General features: G+C 36.7%; 2 protein-coding genes across 3 annotated transcripts; both read right to left on the bottom strand.

The window, feature by feature from the left end:
• Window positions 1-1,359: 1,359 nt before the first annotated feature.
• LOC137710771 (GMP synthase (glutamine-hydrolyzing), putative / glutamine amidotransferase) lies at window positions 1,360-4,503 on the bottom strand. Its single transcript, XM_068449895.2, has 6 exons — window positions 3,832-4,503; window positions 2,893-3,143; window positions 2,408-2,783; window positions 2,172-2,303; window positions 1,905-2,080; window positions 1,360-1,730 (listed from the first exon to the last, which is right to left on the bottom strand). Exons 1-6 carry the CDS (start codon window positions 4,375-4,377, stop codon window positions 1,607-1,609), a joined length of 1,605 nt encoding a protein of 534 aa, XP_068305996.2. The 5' UTR covers window positions 4,378-4,503; the 3' UTR covers window positions 1,360-1,606.
• Window positions 4,504-7,173: 2,670 nt separating this feature from the next.
• LOC137711460 (uncharacterized) lies at window positions 7,174-12,642 on the bottom strand. 2 transcript variants are annotated; one of them, XM_068450705.2, is made up of 6 exons: window positions 12,105-12,642; window positions 11,016-11,233; window positions 10,688-10,755; window positions 8,660-10,277; window positions 8,171-8,575; window positions 7,174-8,069 (listed from the first exon to the last, which is right to left on the bottom strand). In XM_068450705.2, exons 2-6 carry the CDS (start codon window positions 11,206-11,208, stop codon window positions 7,531-7,533), a joined length of 2,823 nt encoding a protein of 940 aa, XP_068306806.2. In that variant the 5' UTR covers window positions 11,209-11,233; window positions 12,105-12,642; the 3' UTR covers window positions 7,174-7,530. The 2 variants fall into 2 exon arrangements, with proteins under 2 accessions (XP_068306806.2, XP_088551887.1); XM_088695761.1 differs by having other exon boundaries at window positions 11,855-12,549.
• Window positions 12,643-17,497: the final 4,855 nt, after the last annotated feature.

Here is a 17,497-nt window from a genome sequence, read left to right as displayed (position 1 = left end):
TCTCCAACCATCCGGCCAAAGGGCAATAAGGTTAAAAATAGTCAGTTTTGACACGAAAACCGTCTTCAACCGAAGATTAAGAGCTTGTAGACTCCACCCGGCCAAAAATCTCAAAACAGGCCAGCGGGCTGGCCAAGATCAGCCAGCCAGCCAACGGGCTCTCTGATTGCTTTCTGCATACTTTTCTCTTCTCTTTGTATATCTGAAGAAAATCCATTGCAAAACAACCAAAGTTAAAACTACCCATTAATCCGATTTCTTGATCCATGAACCTAAACCATCATAGAAATTAACCCACAACCCAAAAGTTCGAAGAAAATTGAAAATTATGGTAAAAATTAGAGCAGAGTAAGTTAAAAAATACCTCGAATTTGTCGTTCGATGTTGCGATACTCTTGACGAAGCTTGCGCTGCCAATCTCTCAATTGCTGCTGTGGATTTGGCTTTGGCTTGATTATGTTCATCACCCACTCCATATTTTTTTATTATAATTTTTGAATTTGAAAAGTTGGGGTTTCTGATTGATGGTGAGGAACTAAATTCTGCGATGCTTTGCTTGATTTTGAAGCGAGGACGAGGAGGACGATGATCAAACTCAAAATTATTAAAATTAAATTGTGAAAAGGGAAAAAGGCAAAACTTATCTGGGTTTTTTTTAGCTTTTGAGGATGAGTTTACACTTCACGGACAACGATAGAACATGTTTTGTTTAAAGCCCATACACCCTTAATATTCTTTGGGTCCGTGTGGCCCGTTTAATATTAATTGGCGTGGCTCAAGTGACTACAGCCCAAAATAATTTGTAAACACAGGATTTTTTATTTTAAGTTGTAGTTTTTAAATTAAAAATAATAAATTATGTTTGTCCCTATGATCCTTTGGCCCCTTCGGTTGGAGATGGTTTTTCGTCACAGGACTATGTTTGGCCTATGACCCTCTGGCCCCTCAATCGGAAATGGTAAGAAATATGGTCTAACACTGTTCATTAAAATATTAATTTATTGGAGGGATATAGGATTAAAACGAGCCATCTAGCTCTCATTCGGTTCGATATGACCTTAATTTCCCATCCATAAACTGTCGATGGTGTCATAAATTTTCTCTAAATGACAAACCAAATTGGAATGATTTGAGGGTTGGAAGTCGACTTCGTAAGTATAATTTGGGCGATGAAGAGAAATCCTTGAGTTTCAAAGAGATCAAGATCATACGCAGGCGTGCTTAATAGCGTGAAAAGGGTCTCGGTTAGCAATCATTCGATAAGTTATGGTCTATAGTGAAGGAAGATGCTAGCATCAATCATGCATAACCACGTAATCCTGACACCACTCTTATAGAGTAAAAGTGTAAACCGCGACATAAATAATAATCAGTGCTACCTATTCATATGCATTGAATAATCATTTTCCTTTTCCCCAACGGCACTTGAAGAGTATCTTTACGCCGATAATGCCCGACAGAAAATTACTTCACCCATTGAACAAGATTTCTGGGGCCATCCCCAAAAACAAACATAGAATACAACTTACAATCATGATGTTTCACAAAATGTTCATGGAATTGCCATTCAAAACCCCATCGAAAGAAGCATCAAACAAACAGGACATCACTCCCACTCAATTGTTGATGGGGGCTTTGACGTAATGTCTTGAACTATTCTGTTTACACCCCGGACACTATTGCAAATCTTTCGGGACACATCATCAAGGAACTTATGTTCAAAATAGTACCTGAAATTTTCAAAATGGTATTCCGTATCATCAGGGAACTTATGACATCAACAACTGGGAACTTATGACATCAACAACTGATGCTAGCATGCCTAACGACTTAGAGAATATAACCAACAAACATAAAAGTAAGAAATGATAAATAACACGATATTGGCACAATTGAGGGCGTACCAGTCAGCTGTCATCCCATCTTGACTTGTTACAGCTCTGAGGGCAACAACGTGAGAATGTGTTCTTTGATCGCCCTGAACCCCAACTGATCTTACAGGCAAAAACACCGCAAATGCTTGCCAGATTGTATCGTACAACCCAGCATCTTTGATTGATTGTATGAAAATCTCATCAACCTAAAAAGAAGTAAACAAAGAAAAATGTGACCCACAAATATTAGAAAACCAAAGCAGTCAAGCATTTAACTCCAACGATAAGCAAATATACCTGGCGGAGGATATCCAAGGCATTGCCTTGTGTTACATCACCCAAGACTCGTACTGCAAGGCCAGGGCCAGGAAATGGATGGCGCTTTAGAAATCCCTGAGGAACATCTAAGATCCTCCCTAATTCGCGAACCTTTATATGTCAGGGAAAGAAAGACGACAAAATCAATATATGTGCACCAAAGGAAGATTAAAGCATAGCATATGCAATTATAGTAGGAAGGTGGAAGCTGAAACCTCATCCTTGAATAAAAGTTTAAGAGGCTCAATGAGCTTCAGTTTCATGTCTTTGGGAAGCCCTCCAACGTTGTGATGGCTCTTGATGGTGTGGGAGTGGGTCCTTCCACTTCCAGGTGGTGGGCAAGATTCAATCACGTCCGGATACAGGGTCCCTTGGACCAAGTAAGTAGGCCTCTTCCCTAATTTTTGCTCCAAATCATGTGCAAAAGCGTCGAAAATGCAAATGAACTCCTTTCCAATCATTTTCCTTTTCGTCTCAGGATCAACAACACCTTTAAGCTTACTAAGAAATTGTTCTGTGGCATCCACACAAGTAACAGGCAAATGAAGATCTTTTTCAAAGGTTTCCATCACACGTTCCCTCTCCTTAAATCTACACATAGAAGAAAGTTTTATTAGGGAAACACAGAACATACAATTGAAGTCTACAGCAACCACAAAGTGTTAAGACTTCCAAGTGGTTAAACTGCTTCTGCTCTCACCTCAATAAACCATTGTCAACAAAGATACAATGAAGCCTATCGCCAATTGCCTTATGAACAAGAGTTGCGGCAACTGTGGAATCCACACCTCCTGATAATGCGCATATGACATGATCTTCAGTCCCTACTGTGCTTTTAATCACTTTTATTTCTTCATCCAATACATTTTCCATACTCCATCCTGCACTGACTTGACAAATATCAAACAAAAAGTATCGAAGTGTCTCCATCCCTTCAGGCGAATGTGTCACCTACAAAGGATTTTCAAATCTCATTCACTGAAGCAACTTTAAATTGCCAATAACATTTGAAATTTCCACCGAAAATACTCAAATTTTCAACTGCTAGTACATACAAGAATGACAATAGGCATCCAAGAGCAGTTACTCTTAACATTTCCTATCACATTTTATCCCAGAAGATGACTAAGTTCCAAACAAAACGGACTCCTAAAAAATTGATATTTTTTTTATAACAATCCAAATGAATGAAAAAGGATTTTATTATAGGGGAAAGCCATTCGTTTAAAGCAACTTACGAAACTTTGCATCAGAGTTTCGTAATTTATTTTGACAAGATAACAAAGATAGTTAATGACGATAGTTAATGACGAAATTTATTTTGATGCTACACCAAGACAAGCATAGCCATTCCACAATAACCAAATCTGTAAAGCCCAGTTTAAAAGCATACCTAAAATCAATAATCCTATAAAAAAACCGAATGACACAAATTTTTATAATTAACATAATCTAAGAACACTAAATTTAATGTACCGACAATGGAAAGCGTTCAATTTCTTATTACCAAATGATGACTAACACCAAAAGGATTCAATGAAATAATAACATAACCATTCCAGCATCATACACCAAATTTCCAAATCAAATAACTATCCAAAAACCAATTAAATCAAAAATTCAAACCAAAACCAATTACCTCTGGGTGGTACTGCAACCCATAGAACCTCCTGGCCGGGCTCTCAATTGCAGCGACCGATCCCTGCTGGCTCCGCGCCACGACCTCAAAACCTTCCGGCAGTTTTGCCACCTCATCCCCGTGGCTCATCCAAACCACCTGTTTATCCCCAACCTTCTTGGACCCAAAAATCCCAGAGTTCCTCTCCACCTCAATCTCCATCCTCCCATACTCCTGCTTCTCCCCAACCTTAACCACTCCACCGAGCCTCTGCACAATCAACTGAAGCCCGTAGCAGACGCCGAGCACGAACACGCCGTTGGCCTCGGCCCACTCGGTGAACCCAGCCGGGAAGCTGGGGGAGTCCAGGGTGTGGACCGAGTGGGGCCCGCCAGAGAGGATTACGACGCGGGGGTTGAGGTCGGTGATGGATTTGAGAGGGCTTGTGCCGGAGATGCAGAGGGAGAAGACGGAGAGAGATCGAATTCGGCGGGTGATGAGGTGGGTGTATTGGGAGCCATAGTCGAGAATCAGGACCAGCTCCGATTTCACGGCTTTTGGGTCCATGGCTTTGGCGGCGGTGGATGAGAGGTGCCTAGGGTTTATACGGAGGTGTGGGTTTCGGAGGTTTGAGTGTGATTGGCTGTACTTAGGTTGGAGGGTAGGGTTTAAGGAAATCGACAAAAATGGGAAATTAGGGTTTTTGTGGGAGAGAGAACCACGCCCTCGAAATGTTTGGCGGGAAGTGGGCCTTCGTTACGATTTTTTTTTTTTTTTATTGTGATGGAATACGGGTATAAGATCATGTGTTTTTATGTAAATGATAATGAATTTTATTTTTTTTAAATTATTAACTTTTTAAAATACATATTACACTATTTGTATAGTAATCGTCAAATCTCTCCTTGGTTACTAATCATACTCTTTTTTTTTTTTTTTCTTTTTTTCTCCTTTTCTTTTGAGTAATGATAGTGGCGTTTTTATTTGTTACGAGACAATACTTCCACTATTCTAATTTATGAGAAATAAGGTTTGAAGTCTCATGCATAACTCCCACTCCACTATCTATTCTAATTTGGTTTCTAATGCATGGAACAACAACACTTGTCATTTTTCTACTGAAAGTAACTACAATTCGAGGGACCCATAGAAAAAGGGGTCACTTGCTTGTCCCGGAGTTCATACTTAATTATCTCAAATTCCTATGAGCAGTTCCAGCCCGTGCCCAATGGACCGGCACCAAGTGAAAAAAATGGACCAGCACCAAGTGAATCAGCTCCAGCCCGCAAAATAGGCTGGCACCCAGCCCATGCCAAGCAGGAGCCCAGCCCAAAATGGACAGACCCAGAGGCCGGTCCATTTCCCTGGCGCGTGCACAACACGCTCTCCATCCCGCGAGTAGCCGACAGCAATTGCAGGCGGTGGGGCCCGCGTGCAGGGCAAGTTGGGTTCGACCGGCTGAGGGCTACATGGCCCTCCTCAGAGCCGTTGGATTTCCAACGGCTAGTTTTTGTAGGCCGTTGGATTTCCAACGGTAAAAAAAATTTAAATTTCACTTTTAAATTGGACCGTCCGATCACAAATCAACGGTCCACGTTTTTTTCACCAAAAATTAATAATAAAAAAAAAGGCCCAACAGTCAGAAATTTGACCGTTGGCCATGTGGCATCGTGTTGGCTGTTGGCTGTTGGGCGTAGTGAGTTTGTGTGGGTGATGTGACGTGCGAGACTCGGTGCGTCAATTTTTACTTTTTGGTTTTATTTTATTTTTTTTAAATTCTTACGTTAAATTGTTGTCTTTTATATTAAAATTTAAGTTCTTTTAATTAAAGTTTAAGATCTTTTTATTAAATAAAGTTAGTGGATGGTTTTTGGTTAATGAAAAGTTTAAAGAATCCCTTTTCAATAAAGTTCCGAAAAAAATAAGTAGTCCATCAACACTTGAGTAATAATCTAATTACCAACAACCACATCATTTAGTTTACAAAATTTGATTTCCCTAGCAATTATCCATATTAGATATCAACCCTAGTACAAAACCGAAGGTACTAGCTGACATTTGCTTGCATTCATTCAGTAAAATCTCAAATGATGGAATATATTGAACAATGACTATAAAATCTAGTAGTTGAGATGTTTTGAGTTAGGAACAAAAAATTTGTGCACTTTAGGAAAAGCGGTACTCGGAGAGCGAGGAATCAAACACATCAACTCATTGCAAGGATGAATGCTCTCAATTTCTTGAACTACTACTCTCTTGCACTCTAGAGAAATTGAAGAAACTAGTTAAAACCGACTGTCATTAGTACTTGAATTTCAAAGGAATTAAGTGTCAAAATTCAAGTTCGAAGGAAATTACGTGAGACTTAACTTGAGTTTCAAGAAATGTAAATATAATCAATCCTCGTATACGTATCAGTGTTTCACTTGTTCGGAAAAGATACGGTTCCAAAACCTCAGTTTAATTAGACTTGGTACATATCGGTATTTCACTTGTCCGGAACATATGATTACAAGGGCCGCAGCCAAGGGAAGTACAGAAAGCCAACTCAGGGCTAACAACATCTGACAGAAACACGGTAAAGGAAAGCCGTCTCAAGGACCATTTGTCATAAAAACCCATTTTTGAATGGCCTTTTAGGATATCGCATGTACATAATATGAGAAGTGAAGAGTTAAATGGCTGTTACCAAAATTAGGGGGATAGTGGATATACAATTGCAGATGATACTTGTTTCGGCCAATGCCTTTAACACTTGTGATTTGGCACAAATATTGTGTGTCAAACTTTGTTTGGGACGGTGTTCCGATCACGACCAACCTCAGAGCTAACTTGTACAAATCCTGGATAGAGAACATTAAAGCAAACCAGTCCATTGGTTCCCATCTGCGTGCAGTACGATTTCCCAAAATGTATAAGGGAACGGCAATAATATGGTATGATCGGGAGCACATTATACTGGGGGACGAAGAAAAATAGAAAGGTCAACAATACGAGTTTGAGGCTTCAGAGTCAGAACGAGCTAGCGTATGTACTTCTGAGTTTTGGTGTAATATGAAAGCAGGCTAATATATAACAGAGCCCTAACAATTAGTGTTCAACTTACCTAATTTTCCTATTCAACATGAATATACATTTTAGCCCAAGTTAAATGTACAGAAACTATTAGTACCCTTTGTCAGCAATAAATACCTCTCATACATGGAAACATTGATGGGTTCCGAGTTTGCTTACCAAAAGAAGAATAGGGTTCTTATTCATTTACTTTGTTTTGATACTAGCTTTTATATTATTCATTTCTTTACTTTGTTTTGTTAGCTAGCTTGAAATACATTGTTGGCTTATTCCGTCGACACTAGACCATAGACAAAGCATAAGGCTTGTTATCTTGCTTGATATATACATTGACCTCCCCTTACAGAATAAAATGACACAAATAGCTAGTAGCTACAAGAGGTTTGATATAAACTATACAGAGTATACTCAAAATTTGATCCAAGGGTACTTCATACTGATCTTATGCATGTTAGAAAAGAAGATTCCTTGATCCAGCTCCACACGTAGTAACCTTGTTTTTGCATGTTTGTTCAAGGAGTCATAAGACATTACTCAAGTGGCTTGAAACCAGTTCTTCCAACCTGCCTGAGCTTGCCAAATTACCTTGGTCCAACTCAGACCAAAGCTAATATATAGTGGCAATATAAATTTTCTGAAGGGTTGTTAAAATATGGTTTCCATGATCAATTCTTCTAAAACGCCTTCTACCATCTTAAAAATGACCTCCTCAGAATCATTCCGGAGATCTAGCCATGCCCCAGAGCATGCTATGTCCTTTTCAACAATTTGTTGCAATGTCTGTGGCAATGAATGCGGTAAGAGGTACCAATCAACAGACTTCATCACCTCATGAATCACAGTATTCTCGGAAAATTGTCTTGAGGCAATTGGCTTGATAAATGACACCCAAGGGAAGCATGGAAGATGAGTATGATATACCCCGTCAAGGACTTCATTTATACAGTCAAAGAACAGCATCCAATCACTATTGAATTGGTTAGCCTGTAACTTTACTGCATCAAACAAGAATGGATCAAGCAGTTGATCTGATGAATGGGGCATCAGTGAGAGCTCATTCCAATTTGGGGTGGAAGCTTGCAACACTGCCTTAATGTACTCAGAGATAACTTGGTGTTCCCTCAAAGAAGAAGTTTCAGGGTCCAAATGGGACCTCGTAAGAGAATGAGAATGGTGCTCTTCAGCTGCAGAAATGGATGCATGGTTTACCTCAGTCAGACTCACATGAAGTGGATAGGGGAAAAGAAAAAGAAAGGAAAAATGGTAGGTCTTGGTGAAGGCTTACCAGGTTCAAATATGGTGCTTGCGGGACTGGTGGCGTCTACAAAATACTGCTCAAGTACAGAAACTGGACTTGGCTGCTCTCGTTTACCTTTGATGTTATCAGAATCTTCCACCCTCTGAATACTTGGAGTTGATGAGAAAACATCTGGTGAAGATGTTAATGGCTGATCCTCAAAATGATTAGTTTCTCCTTGGTATGTAGCATCACTAGTCTCTATGGTATTGGTCTTCTCCGTGCTCTCTGGTTTGGATAGAACTTCCAAAGAACTAGTTTCCCCTGATTGGATAGTATCCTTGACTTCTATGGTAGTTACTTTGTCTGTGCTGTCCGATTCAGAGGGAAATTCTAAGGAATTTGCTTCTCCTCCTTGCATGGTGGAATTATTCTCTAAAATTTGGACACAGCCTGCAGAAGATTGATTATTAGCTAAGAAAATAGAACATAAGTAAATATCAAATAATGAAAAATATGTAATTACTAACTCCATACCTTTAGGCCTTGAATTATCTCCCAGCCCTTTGACGTCAATATTTTGCAGTATATCAAGAACTTGCAATTGATCATCAAGTTTCTTATTCTCAGGCATGGCCTCTACGTCCTGCCTCAGTGGAGTCAAGTAGCAGGTTTTCTTTTCTTTCTGAAGCCTAGACTTGTTCTCATATACCAGTTGGTAATTGCTGTAGGGTGAGAATCGCATTGGTTCATCAACAAATGTATTTTCCCAGTCCCTCTCCAGACTGCGTGTAGGCAAAAAGTCATCCTCAGGAAATGATGCCACCCCTTCGCAGGTTTTTGGTGTCCGTCTTACAAAGTTGTTCTTATCCTTGTTTCCCTTCAGTAACAATTCTGACAGATGCTCCAAAGACTGCGCAAAAGTCTCAGATTCCTTTTTCTTTGGTTGGCTAACAAGTGAAATGTTTGGGTTTTGAAGGCCAGTTCCACTGGTTGATGCAGTTGCACATCCAATGCTTGATTCACATTCATTCACCTTGCCTGTGTTGTTTCTGTTCTCAATATCAAAAGAAGACTTGCTAACTACTCCACTGTCAGCAGAATTATTGGTGCTAGGCGAATTTCTTCTCATGATCTTGACACCTTTTCCTTTAGAGTCTTCTGAGCCTTGGCAAGGAGATATTTGAAGTGTACCATTGATTGTTTTTGAGTCCTGCTCTTTGCTGCTTACCCCTATAGCACGTCTCAGTTTCCTCTTCATACGGCTGAGGGAAAAAATTGCAGGCCTCTCACTTTCCCCATCTTTGTTAAAGCTATAATAAGATTGCATAGAGGAGCAAGAATGGATACCGTCTGAAGAATTTTGCAATCTTGATGGGCCGGCTGTTAAAACTACTATTCTCTCTGCAAATTCAGAATCACTACTTTCTTGAGATAGGTAACAATCAGAGGAATTTAAATTGTGAATGCCGGGAGGACCTTTAGATTGCCTTGCTTTACTTGTCCTACATTCAGAAATGTTCTCTTCACAGACAGATTTACTCTGATGTTTTCTTGTCTGAGATTCTAGGGGGTCCTCGATGTGTTTAACTATCAGAGAATTCGGGTCTTGTAGGAGTTCTACAAATAATTCTTTATTCGAATTCAAAATCTGCAACGCATCTGATAATTGTTTAGACTGGTGGTTCACCCCATCAATGAATTTCTGACTTATGATGGCATCCGCTGCATTCATCTGTACCGGCAGATGATTATTTTCATTAATCTGGCCATGCTTAACGTAATCAATACTTTTACAGCCACATCCTCGTCGCTTTTTTCTATGCACCTCCTTGCTTAATACTTCCGGCAATGCTGCTGAGCTGAGCTTATTTAAAGGTTTTTCCGCTGAAGTTGAATTAGAAGGTTTTCGATGCTTAGTGTCATTCTTCAGACCATGAAGAGGTATATCATGAGATCTCTGACGATTATTGCTGGTCTTTCCATTATTCTTTGGTAATGGACCAACAAATTTAGAATCAGATTGCAGATGTTTCACTTCATCAGCGGCAATGTTCTTATTCAACCGCAGCTCAGTGGACAACTCTTCCCCCTTAAGCTTTCTTTTACTTGCCGTATCAGAATCAACTGTTCGAGTTTTGTTCTTCATTCCGTCCTGGAACAATTGAAGTTGCAAATCAGCTAATTTGCTTTAGCGTATACTATGTCAGCAGTCAGCTGTGTGAGAGAATATTAAAGAAAACAGAACAAAAAATGAAGGAAACTTTGTCAAACCATGAATGTTCTCAAACTCCGAAATTTTGTCTACCATTAATATTTCTCCCAGATGCCTTGAAGAACCTATTAATATATCAGTTACATATGTTTCTCTTGCATAGTACTCCAGTAATTGATCAAATAGCATATTGGCAATGTATGTACACACACACGCACAGAACTCAGAAGAGTCGAAACAGAAAAACTGGCAGACATCAGGAATCATAAGAATCGGTCCTTTGAACAAACATTCAGGTACGTGAAAATATACACCAAGTTTGATTGTAAAAGTAGACCGGTGGAACTTACATCCATGTTTTCGCACTTCTCATGTATTTTGTTAGGCAAATCAAGCTTGGTCCTTAAATTTCCATCATCTGCATACAAAGAAAAATTATGAATCTCTTCAGTACTGCAGGAAAAACAAAATTCGGAGTATGTCTTATTCGGTACTTTTCATTACTCAGTAAGTCTATCACCGGTTTGCAAATGACCAACTTAAACCAGAAATAATTAAACAACGTTCAATTCACAGTTGTGCATGCGGTAATTTATAAAAATGTAGCAACCGGGTGAGTAAACAAAGTTCTTAAGAACTTGCATTTGTGATTGTGCAATATGATTGAAAAATCCTTACCAATTCTCTTTAAATGCCTCCTGTGTGAAAGCAGCTTCTTATTCGAATGACCTTGACGAAAGTTAAAAAGGCCATATAAATGCCACATGCATCCTGTCTCGTACTTCTCGCAAACCATAGGGCTCTTTGGCATAGGGCTCTTCGGCATAGGACTTCTCGGCATAGGGCTTCTTGGCGATGCCATCCTTGCCATGATGAGTGAAATTGGGAGAGCTTGGCTATAGAAAATAACACCAAATTTACATCACCAAACAAGAGATTGTGCAAGGACGAACACCCAAGTACATAACATACAAGTTTTAGTCATTTCAAACCCAGTGACCCCAATAAGAATGCAGTTATTTTTCTCTTGGGTTGCATATAAACACACAAAGAATGACATGAACTTAACCAAGATAGCATATAAACATATATATATATATATATATATATCATATAAACACACACACACACATATATATATATATATATGTATGTATATATATACATACATATACACACACATAAATATGTTCGAAGTCGACAATTGCGGACCCTGATCTGATCTTCTATAAATATATGATTGTGATGTAGGTGCAGCCTGCACCAATAGTCTATGTTTGTGTCCTAAATTTTCTGTGTCCCACCATGTGAGTGTTTTTTCAACAATTCATAACAATAGGGATTTGTTTATTCAGAGATTTAAAAAAAAAAAATTTCAAATCCCCACGAACTCTTTTACCTTAAAATTTGAAACAAGTAAATAAATTTTCACTTTTTCAGCAGTGACATTAAAAATTAAGGAATAAAAACAGGAAAACGAGGAAATTCAAGTCAAAATATCTTCTACTATGTGTTACCTCAATTCTTGCTAGCTAACTGCCTCCAACTGTGATTAGCTCTTGATTAGCTAAAGTAGTAATTAAATTTTGTGTAAACAGGTATCTTCTGTTTGTTTCTAGGGAAAGTTTTTCCACTGAAATTCTTGTCCAGAAATCAAACCAAAAATATGACCATGTAACAAAAACTTGCATACCCAAGATTTCAAATTTCACAAATATCAAGTAAACTGAAGAAACTTAGAGAGAGAGAGAGAGAGAGAGAGGGTACCTGAAAAAACTTGAGAAAAAAAAATATGGAAGCTTTATGCTTTTGGGCTGAGCAGAGAGCAACTATATATAAATTTCAAATCTTTAACATGAAACTGAATTAATGGCAAGAAACCCAGAAAGAAAAATTTCAAATGGGAGGTGGAAAACCTTGAAGAATAAGAAGAATAATGGAAAATTAATGTAAAAAATATGGAAATAGAGATGAAAAATAAAAGCAAAGGATGTGAGAGATTTTATGGTGAAAGTGACTGGTAATTTGCAATTTGCATTGACAACGAGGATGAAGACTCGGGAGGAAAGCTTTCAACTGAAGAAAATATTAAGTTGCGTTGCTTTCCACTTCCCTCTCTCTCTCTCTCTCTCTCTCTCTCTCTCTCTCCTTCTCTCTCTCTCTCTCTCTCTCTCTCTCTGGCTTTCTGCATTTCCAACTTCAACCGTCATCCGACAGACTCTTCACCTCCTCTCCTCCTATTTTTTTTGTTTTCATCAAGACTCTCTCTCTCTCTCTCTCTCTTCACGTTAAGCTAAAGAAAGATAAAAGATGTCTGTTTACGTGTTTGAATTTTATAATAAGATTGTTCTGCTATAAGCCTATAAATGCTTTGTTATATTTTATGATGTTAATGTTTACAAAAACAACGATATTGTTTACCCAAAAAAAAATACAATGATATTGTAAACAGACGGCCGTTGGACTTTTACAATGTTTTTTAGGGAGCTTCCACACTTCTTTTTACCTTCCTGATGTTCTTTGTTAATTTTTGTCCTTTAATCTTTTTTATTTCATTTGATCTCTAAAAACCGAAATTGAGGTGTGTGTAGAAGGTTAAAGGGTGTTTGTGGATAGCAACATCATTTTCTTATATACAAGATATTTCACACTAAGGTCTCATTTGATATAGAGGATTTAGGCTAGCTAAGCCACATAATAAGTCCGTTATAGTAATGTGATACCATACTTTCAATTCACGAAAGTTGGAACCAAACTTCTCTCTTATAAGTGATAAGAAATATCATTAAATCGTAATATTAGTGACTATTTTATGAGACTTGCTAAATTAATGATAGAGGTTTCCTTCATTCTCGACAGGAAGAGGGTAATACTTTCATCGTACCTTATTGACGTGGCATCATTTTAATCTATAGTGTCATAATCAGGACTATTCATTATTTTATTATCATAAAAATCAAATCTAGAAAGAAAAAAAAATCATTCAATTTGTAGACTGTTTAGTAATCTATACGAATCAAAGAAATTGATAGTTTATCATTAAGATTCTACTTCATAATATAATTCTCGATGTGTTCAACATGTATATAGATGGATAAACTGTATCCCAGTTGAATGAATTTTTCTCGAAACTATCTTTAAATAATGTTAAACAAAATAAACAATTTAGAATATCCTTATTGTATGACGAAACGATACCAAGTTAGTTTGTTTTTTTTCTTTTTTCTTTTTTTGACTTGTGCCCTCTCACCTGTCCAAATGATACCGTGCTAGTGGGGAAGAAGGAAATGAAATGAAAGAAGTATTCTCCTTGAATTATGATAATGGTTGATGGTAGCAAATTACACATATTATATATCACGAAACTTATTAAATTAGTATTATTGGTGGTATTAACAAATTACTCGTCATATTCCATCAATTCAATAATTTTTGGATAATACTTGCATCCTTACGGAAGAATGAACATATTTAATTTTTAGTAAATAATGTACTTTGATAGCTTCTAAGTCGAACAATTAATACTTGCATCCCTGACTTGGAAGGATGAGATCACTCCTATTTGATATAAATTAGACTAAAAACAGTAAAGTTCTGTAAAATTGAAAACATTTACCAAACTATTGTTTCAGTTTATAAAAAAAGTGAACAAAAATTGAAAACCAAATAGTTATTAAGAGAATCTTTAATTGGAGAGCCTAATGTGGGGCCTCCACCACCACTTTTGATGATCACTTTATGGTTTCGAAGAGAATATTCAAGTCCATAAAGAAATATTGGTTGTGACGGGAAGTCCTTATTGTTAATCTTTAAATTTATAGACTAAATTAGGGTCTCCATCACCACTTTTAACGATCATTTTAGGATTTCCAAGAGACTATTCGGATCCATAAAAGAATATTGGTTCTGATGGGGCAGTCCTTATGGTTGATCTTTAAATTTAGGGACTAAAGGTTTAAAAAAAAAAAATCATTGTTAATTAACAGCCGTTGATCTAAAAAATAAAAAACAGAACAATAACAAGAAGCTATAATAATACTGTTGGTTATCAACTTTAAAACAAACAAAAAAAAAAAAAAAAAAAGCATGTGTTGGGGGGGCCGCTGAGGACGCTGCGTCACAAGTTATCCTCGAGTAATTGCTTTCCCGTGTCCATTCCAGCTTTGGTGTATACTTGGTGGGGTATGTTTTCTCATAACAAAAACGATAGGGCTCCACCCTAATCAGTCCTTACCCAGTCCTAAGTATAAGGATTTTTTGAGGTCTCCGGCGAGATCCTATATATTAGAGTACTTTGAGAACTCTTTTTTAGCATATTGGAGGCATTATGGTCCATATAGACGAATTCTAACTTCGGATGGTCCTAATTAAGAAACGTTAGGTGCTAGTTTGCAAGCGGGCTGGAGCACCTATGTGCCCAGACAGGATTTAGGCAAAGGCCTAGGTGGATTAGGTAGATTTAAGTAAACTTATTGTGTATCATTACAAGTAAGTGCCTTTTTACACTTACAAATAAATATACTTGCATTGAAGATTTGAGGTTTATTATTTAACTAGGTTCATTATTCAACTTATAACACACAAAAATATCATAATTTTTGCTTTAGTATTTTATGAATTTGATAGTATGAGAGTAAAGTGCAAGCGACTACGAATTCATAATACTTTATGAAATACTTTTCAAATGCCGTATGAATTTATAGGGAATTTTTGTAAAAGTAACAGTGTCAAACATATGGTATACAAATATTGGTTGAGATATAACATCCGTTTGCTAATTAAAATGCTAGGGAGGCATAACTTGATTGGACAATGATTTTAAAAAAAAAATGAGAGTTGGTCACGTGGGAAATGGAGAGAAAAAGTCTTTCTTCTTCGTTGTAACCAATTTCCAAAAATAGCAGAGTCATAGTGGTCTTCTTTCTTCCATTACATCTTCACACCGTTAGATGGTCCTTGGAGATTTTAACAGACGCTTCTTCGGACGTCCGGATGATCATGGGATGACTTTTAAGAACTATATTGGAGATGCTCTAACCGACCTCTAAACCCTCAAATCAGTTTTTACCCCTAGGAGGAGGATAAACGTATGAACAAAAAGAAAAGCTGCATTTTACATTGGGACGATGGAGACTTGTGGGATCATGAAATAGGGTGCGTTTTCGGATTTAGTGGGAGAGTTGTCGTCGTTGGTGACAAAACACTGATATTGTCAATCTAATGATGTGATTCTGAAGGAAGCAAGCAGCCAATCCATGTATAGTTGATTGGTTGATCAGAAAACTTTTTAAAAAATTTGTCTGTTCTTACTCCCGAAGTTTGAATTTCTTGTCTCAGCTTTTCAAATTTTGACCTCCATGATTTCACCTCACCGCCATGGATTCTGGATGCCTGGACGCCTGGACAGTGGATTATGAAATGGTTGCCAAAGATCTAAAACATAGAATATATCCAACCTTATTATATAAACATATAATTTATATGTACAAGTTACAATAACTCCATGATTAAGTTGGAAGTCAATGCAACGATTCTTCCAATGCTCATTGCTAATGCAAATATATACATACATATATATGAGTAATGTTAAAGAGATTAAATTTGTAGACAAAGTTTTGAAAACTAAAAGATATGGAAGTTGATGATTGATTTATCACTTACATGTTGATAAATATTTTATTCTTATTAATGACACGTTATTTAATTTACAAATTTAATCTTTCTATAACACTACCTTACTACTCTTGGCGTCGCATGCGATGGGTCGCTCAAGATTCCACTTGGGACCGCAAGCACCAACAGCCACGTGGCTATAACAAGTTTGCAACAACAAGGAGGCTTAAATTTTTGAGCAAATTATTGTTCCTAGTGCGCCGAAAAGTCTACTAGCTAATTTAGCATTGGATAATATTATTTTAAATTAAATTTGTAAATCAAATAATGTGTCACCGTATGTTAATCGATATTTAATTAATAATCGAATCATCTACAATCATATCATTTGGTTTAAAAAATTTATTCTCCCTAGCATTACCTTTTTATATACATTGTTGATTTCCTTCCTTACAATTTAAGTTTTTGGCGCGGTTTAACATGATATTAGAGTTTTGGTTTGATTGAGTAGTCATGCGTTCAAAGCTTCCAACTTTCATTTTTACAGATATTATATCTTTGGATGATGATAAAGAAAATCAACAGTTTTGATCTTATAAATAAGGGAACTTTAATGAAAAGTTCCTGGTACTGTTCATTTTAACGAAAAACCATATTTTTACATTAAAAAGTAAATCATGGTACTATTCACTTCTTTATTTTGTCATTATCTTCAAAACTCAAAGTTTTCAAGCCCTTTTCATTAGTTTTCCTTATAAATAATCATTCGAATCGAAGATCGTTTAGTCATCTGAATATATTAAACAAATCAACAGTTCTCATGAATATGCTACTTGGTACTTACACTGTTAATTTATCTTAATATATTTGAATAACTAAACAGTTTCCGACTCGCATTATTTTTTGTAAAGGTAATCTTCAAATGGAGAATAAGAGATTGAGTGATTCTAATTATGAAATTTTTATGGTGAAAATACGTTATTTGCAAGTTAAGGCATGAGCTCATCCTTCCAATGGAGGAATATAAGTATTATCCGTTTAAAAATACATTGTTCACTTACTTGTATGAGATTGCCGCTCTAAAAAGCAATTATCTTACTTGTATGAGATTGCTTCTCTGGAAAGCAATTATGCTCATAAAGATTTTTTTTTAATTAAAAATCTTCTTGAAAAGAAAAAGGGGCATTTTGATTTTCAAGTCCAAAAAATAGGATAAGTTTATAAAAAAACATTTTGAAAAGTAGATAACAAAATTAAAAACTTGTGATGTAGACAATATAAGGGGCATTTAGATTCAGGTCTGAAAAATTCAACTGCATTTAGATTGAATCTAGTTCTATGTTCTTACTAGTTTAGGTCAATTGATCTTTTTTATTCTCATCTTACCCTTTATAGTAAAAATCAAAATACAAGTAAATTTTTTAACTTATGCATCATTTACTCAAATTTAAATTTCAAAATTTGAATCTTCATATTCCTTCAATATACCCACTATTTAAGAAAAAAAAAATTAAAAAGTACGAACAAAAGCCTGTGATAATACGCAT

This window comes from Pyrus communis, chromosome 6 (assembly GCF_041283825.1).
Source record: "Pyrus communis isolate YQ-2024b chromosome 6, ASM4128382v1, whole genome shotgun sequence".
NCBI lineage: Eukaryota > Viridiplantae > Streptophyta > Magnoliopsida > Rosales > Rosaceae > Pyrus > Pyrus communis.
This window is presented reverse-complemented; position numbering and strand designations above follow the sequence as displayed.

Coding starts and splice junctions, on each gene's coding strand:
- LOC137710771 (XM_068449895.2), bottom strand. CDS start 4,377: ATGGACCCAAAAGCCGTGAAATCGGAGCTGGTCCTGATTCTCGACTAT. Junction 2,081..2,171: donor CCTTGGATATCCTCCGCCAG/GTATATTTGCTT, acceptor ACTTCTTTTTAG/GTTGATGAGATTTTCATACA. Junction 1,731..1,904: donor GATGGGATGACAGCTGACTG/GTACGCCCTCAA, acceptor TGAAAATTTCAG/GTACTATTTTGAACATAAGT.
- LOC137711460 (XM_068450705.2), bottom strand. CDS start 11,208: ATGGCAAGGATGGCATCGCCAAGAAGCCCTATGCCGAGAAGTCCTATG. Junction 10,756..11,015: donor GAGGCATTTAAAGAGAATTG/GTAAGGATTTTT, acceptor CTTTGTATGCAG/ATGATGGAAATTTAAGGACC. Junction 10,278..10,687: donor AGAAGTGCGAAAACATGGAT/GTAAGTTCCACC, acceptor CAATTGTTCCAG/GACGGAATGAAGAACAAAAC.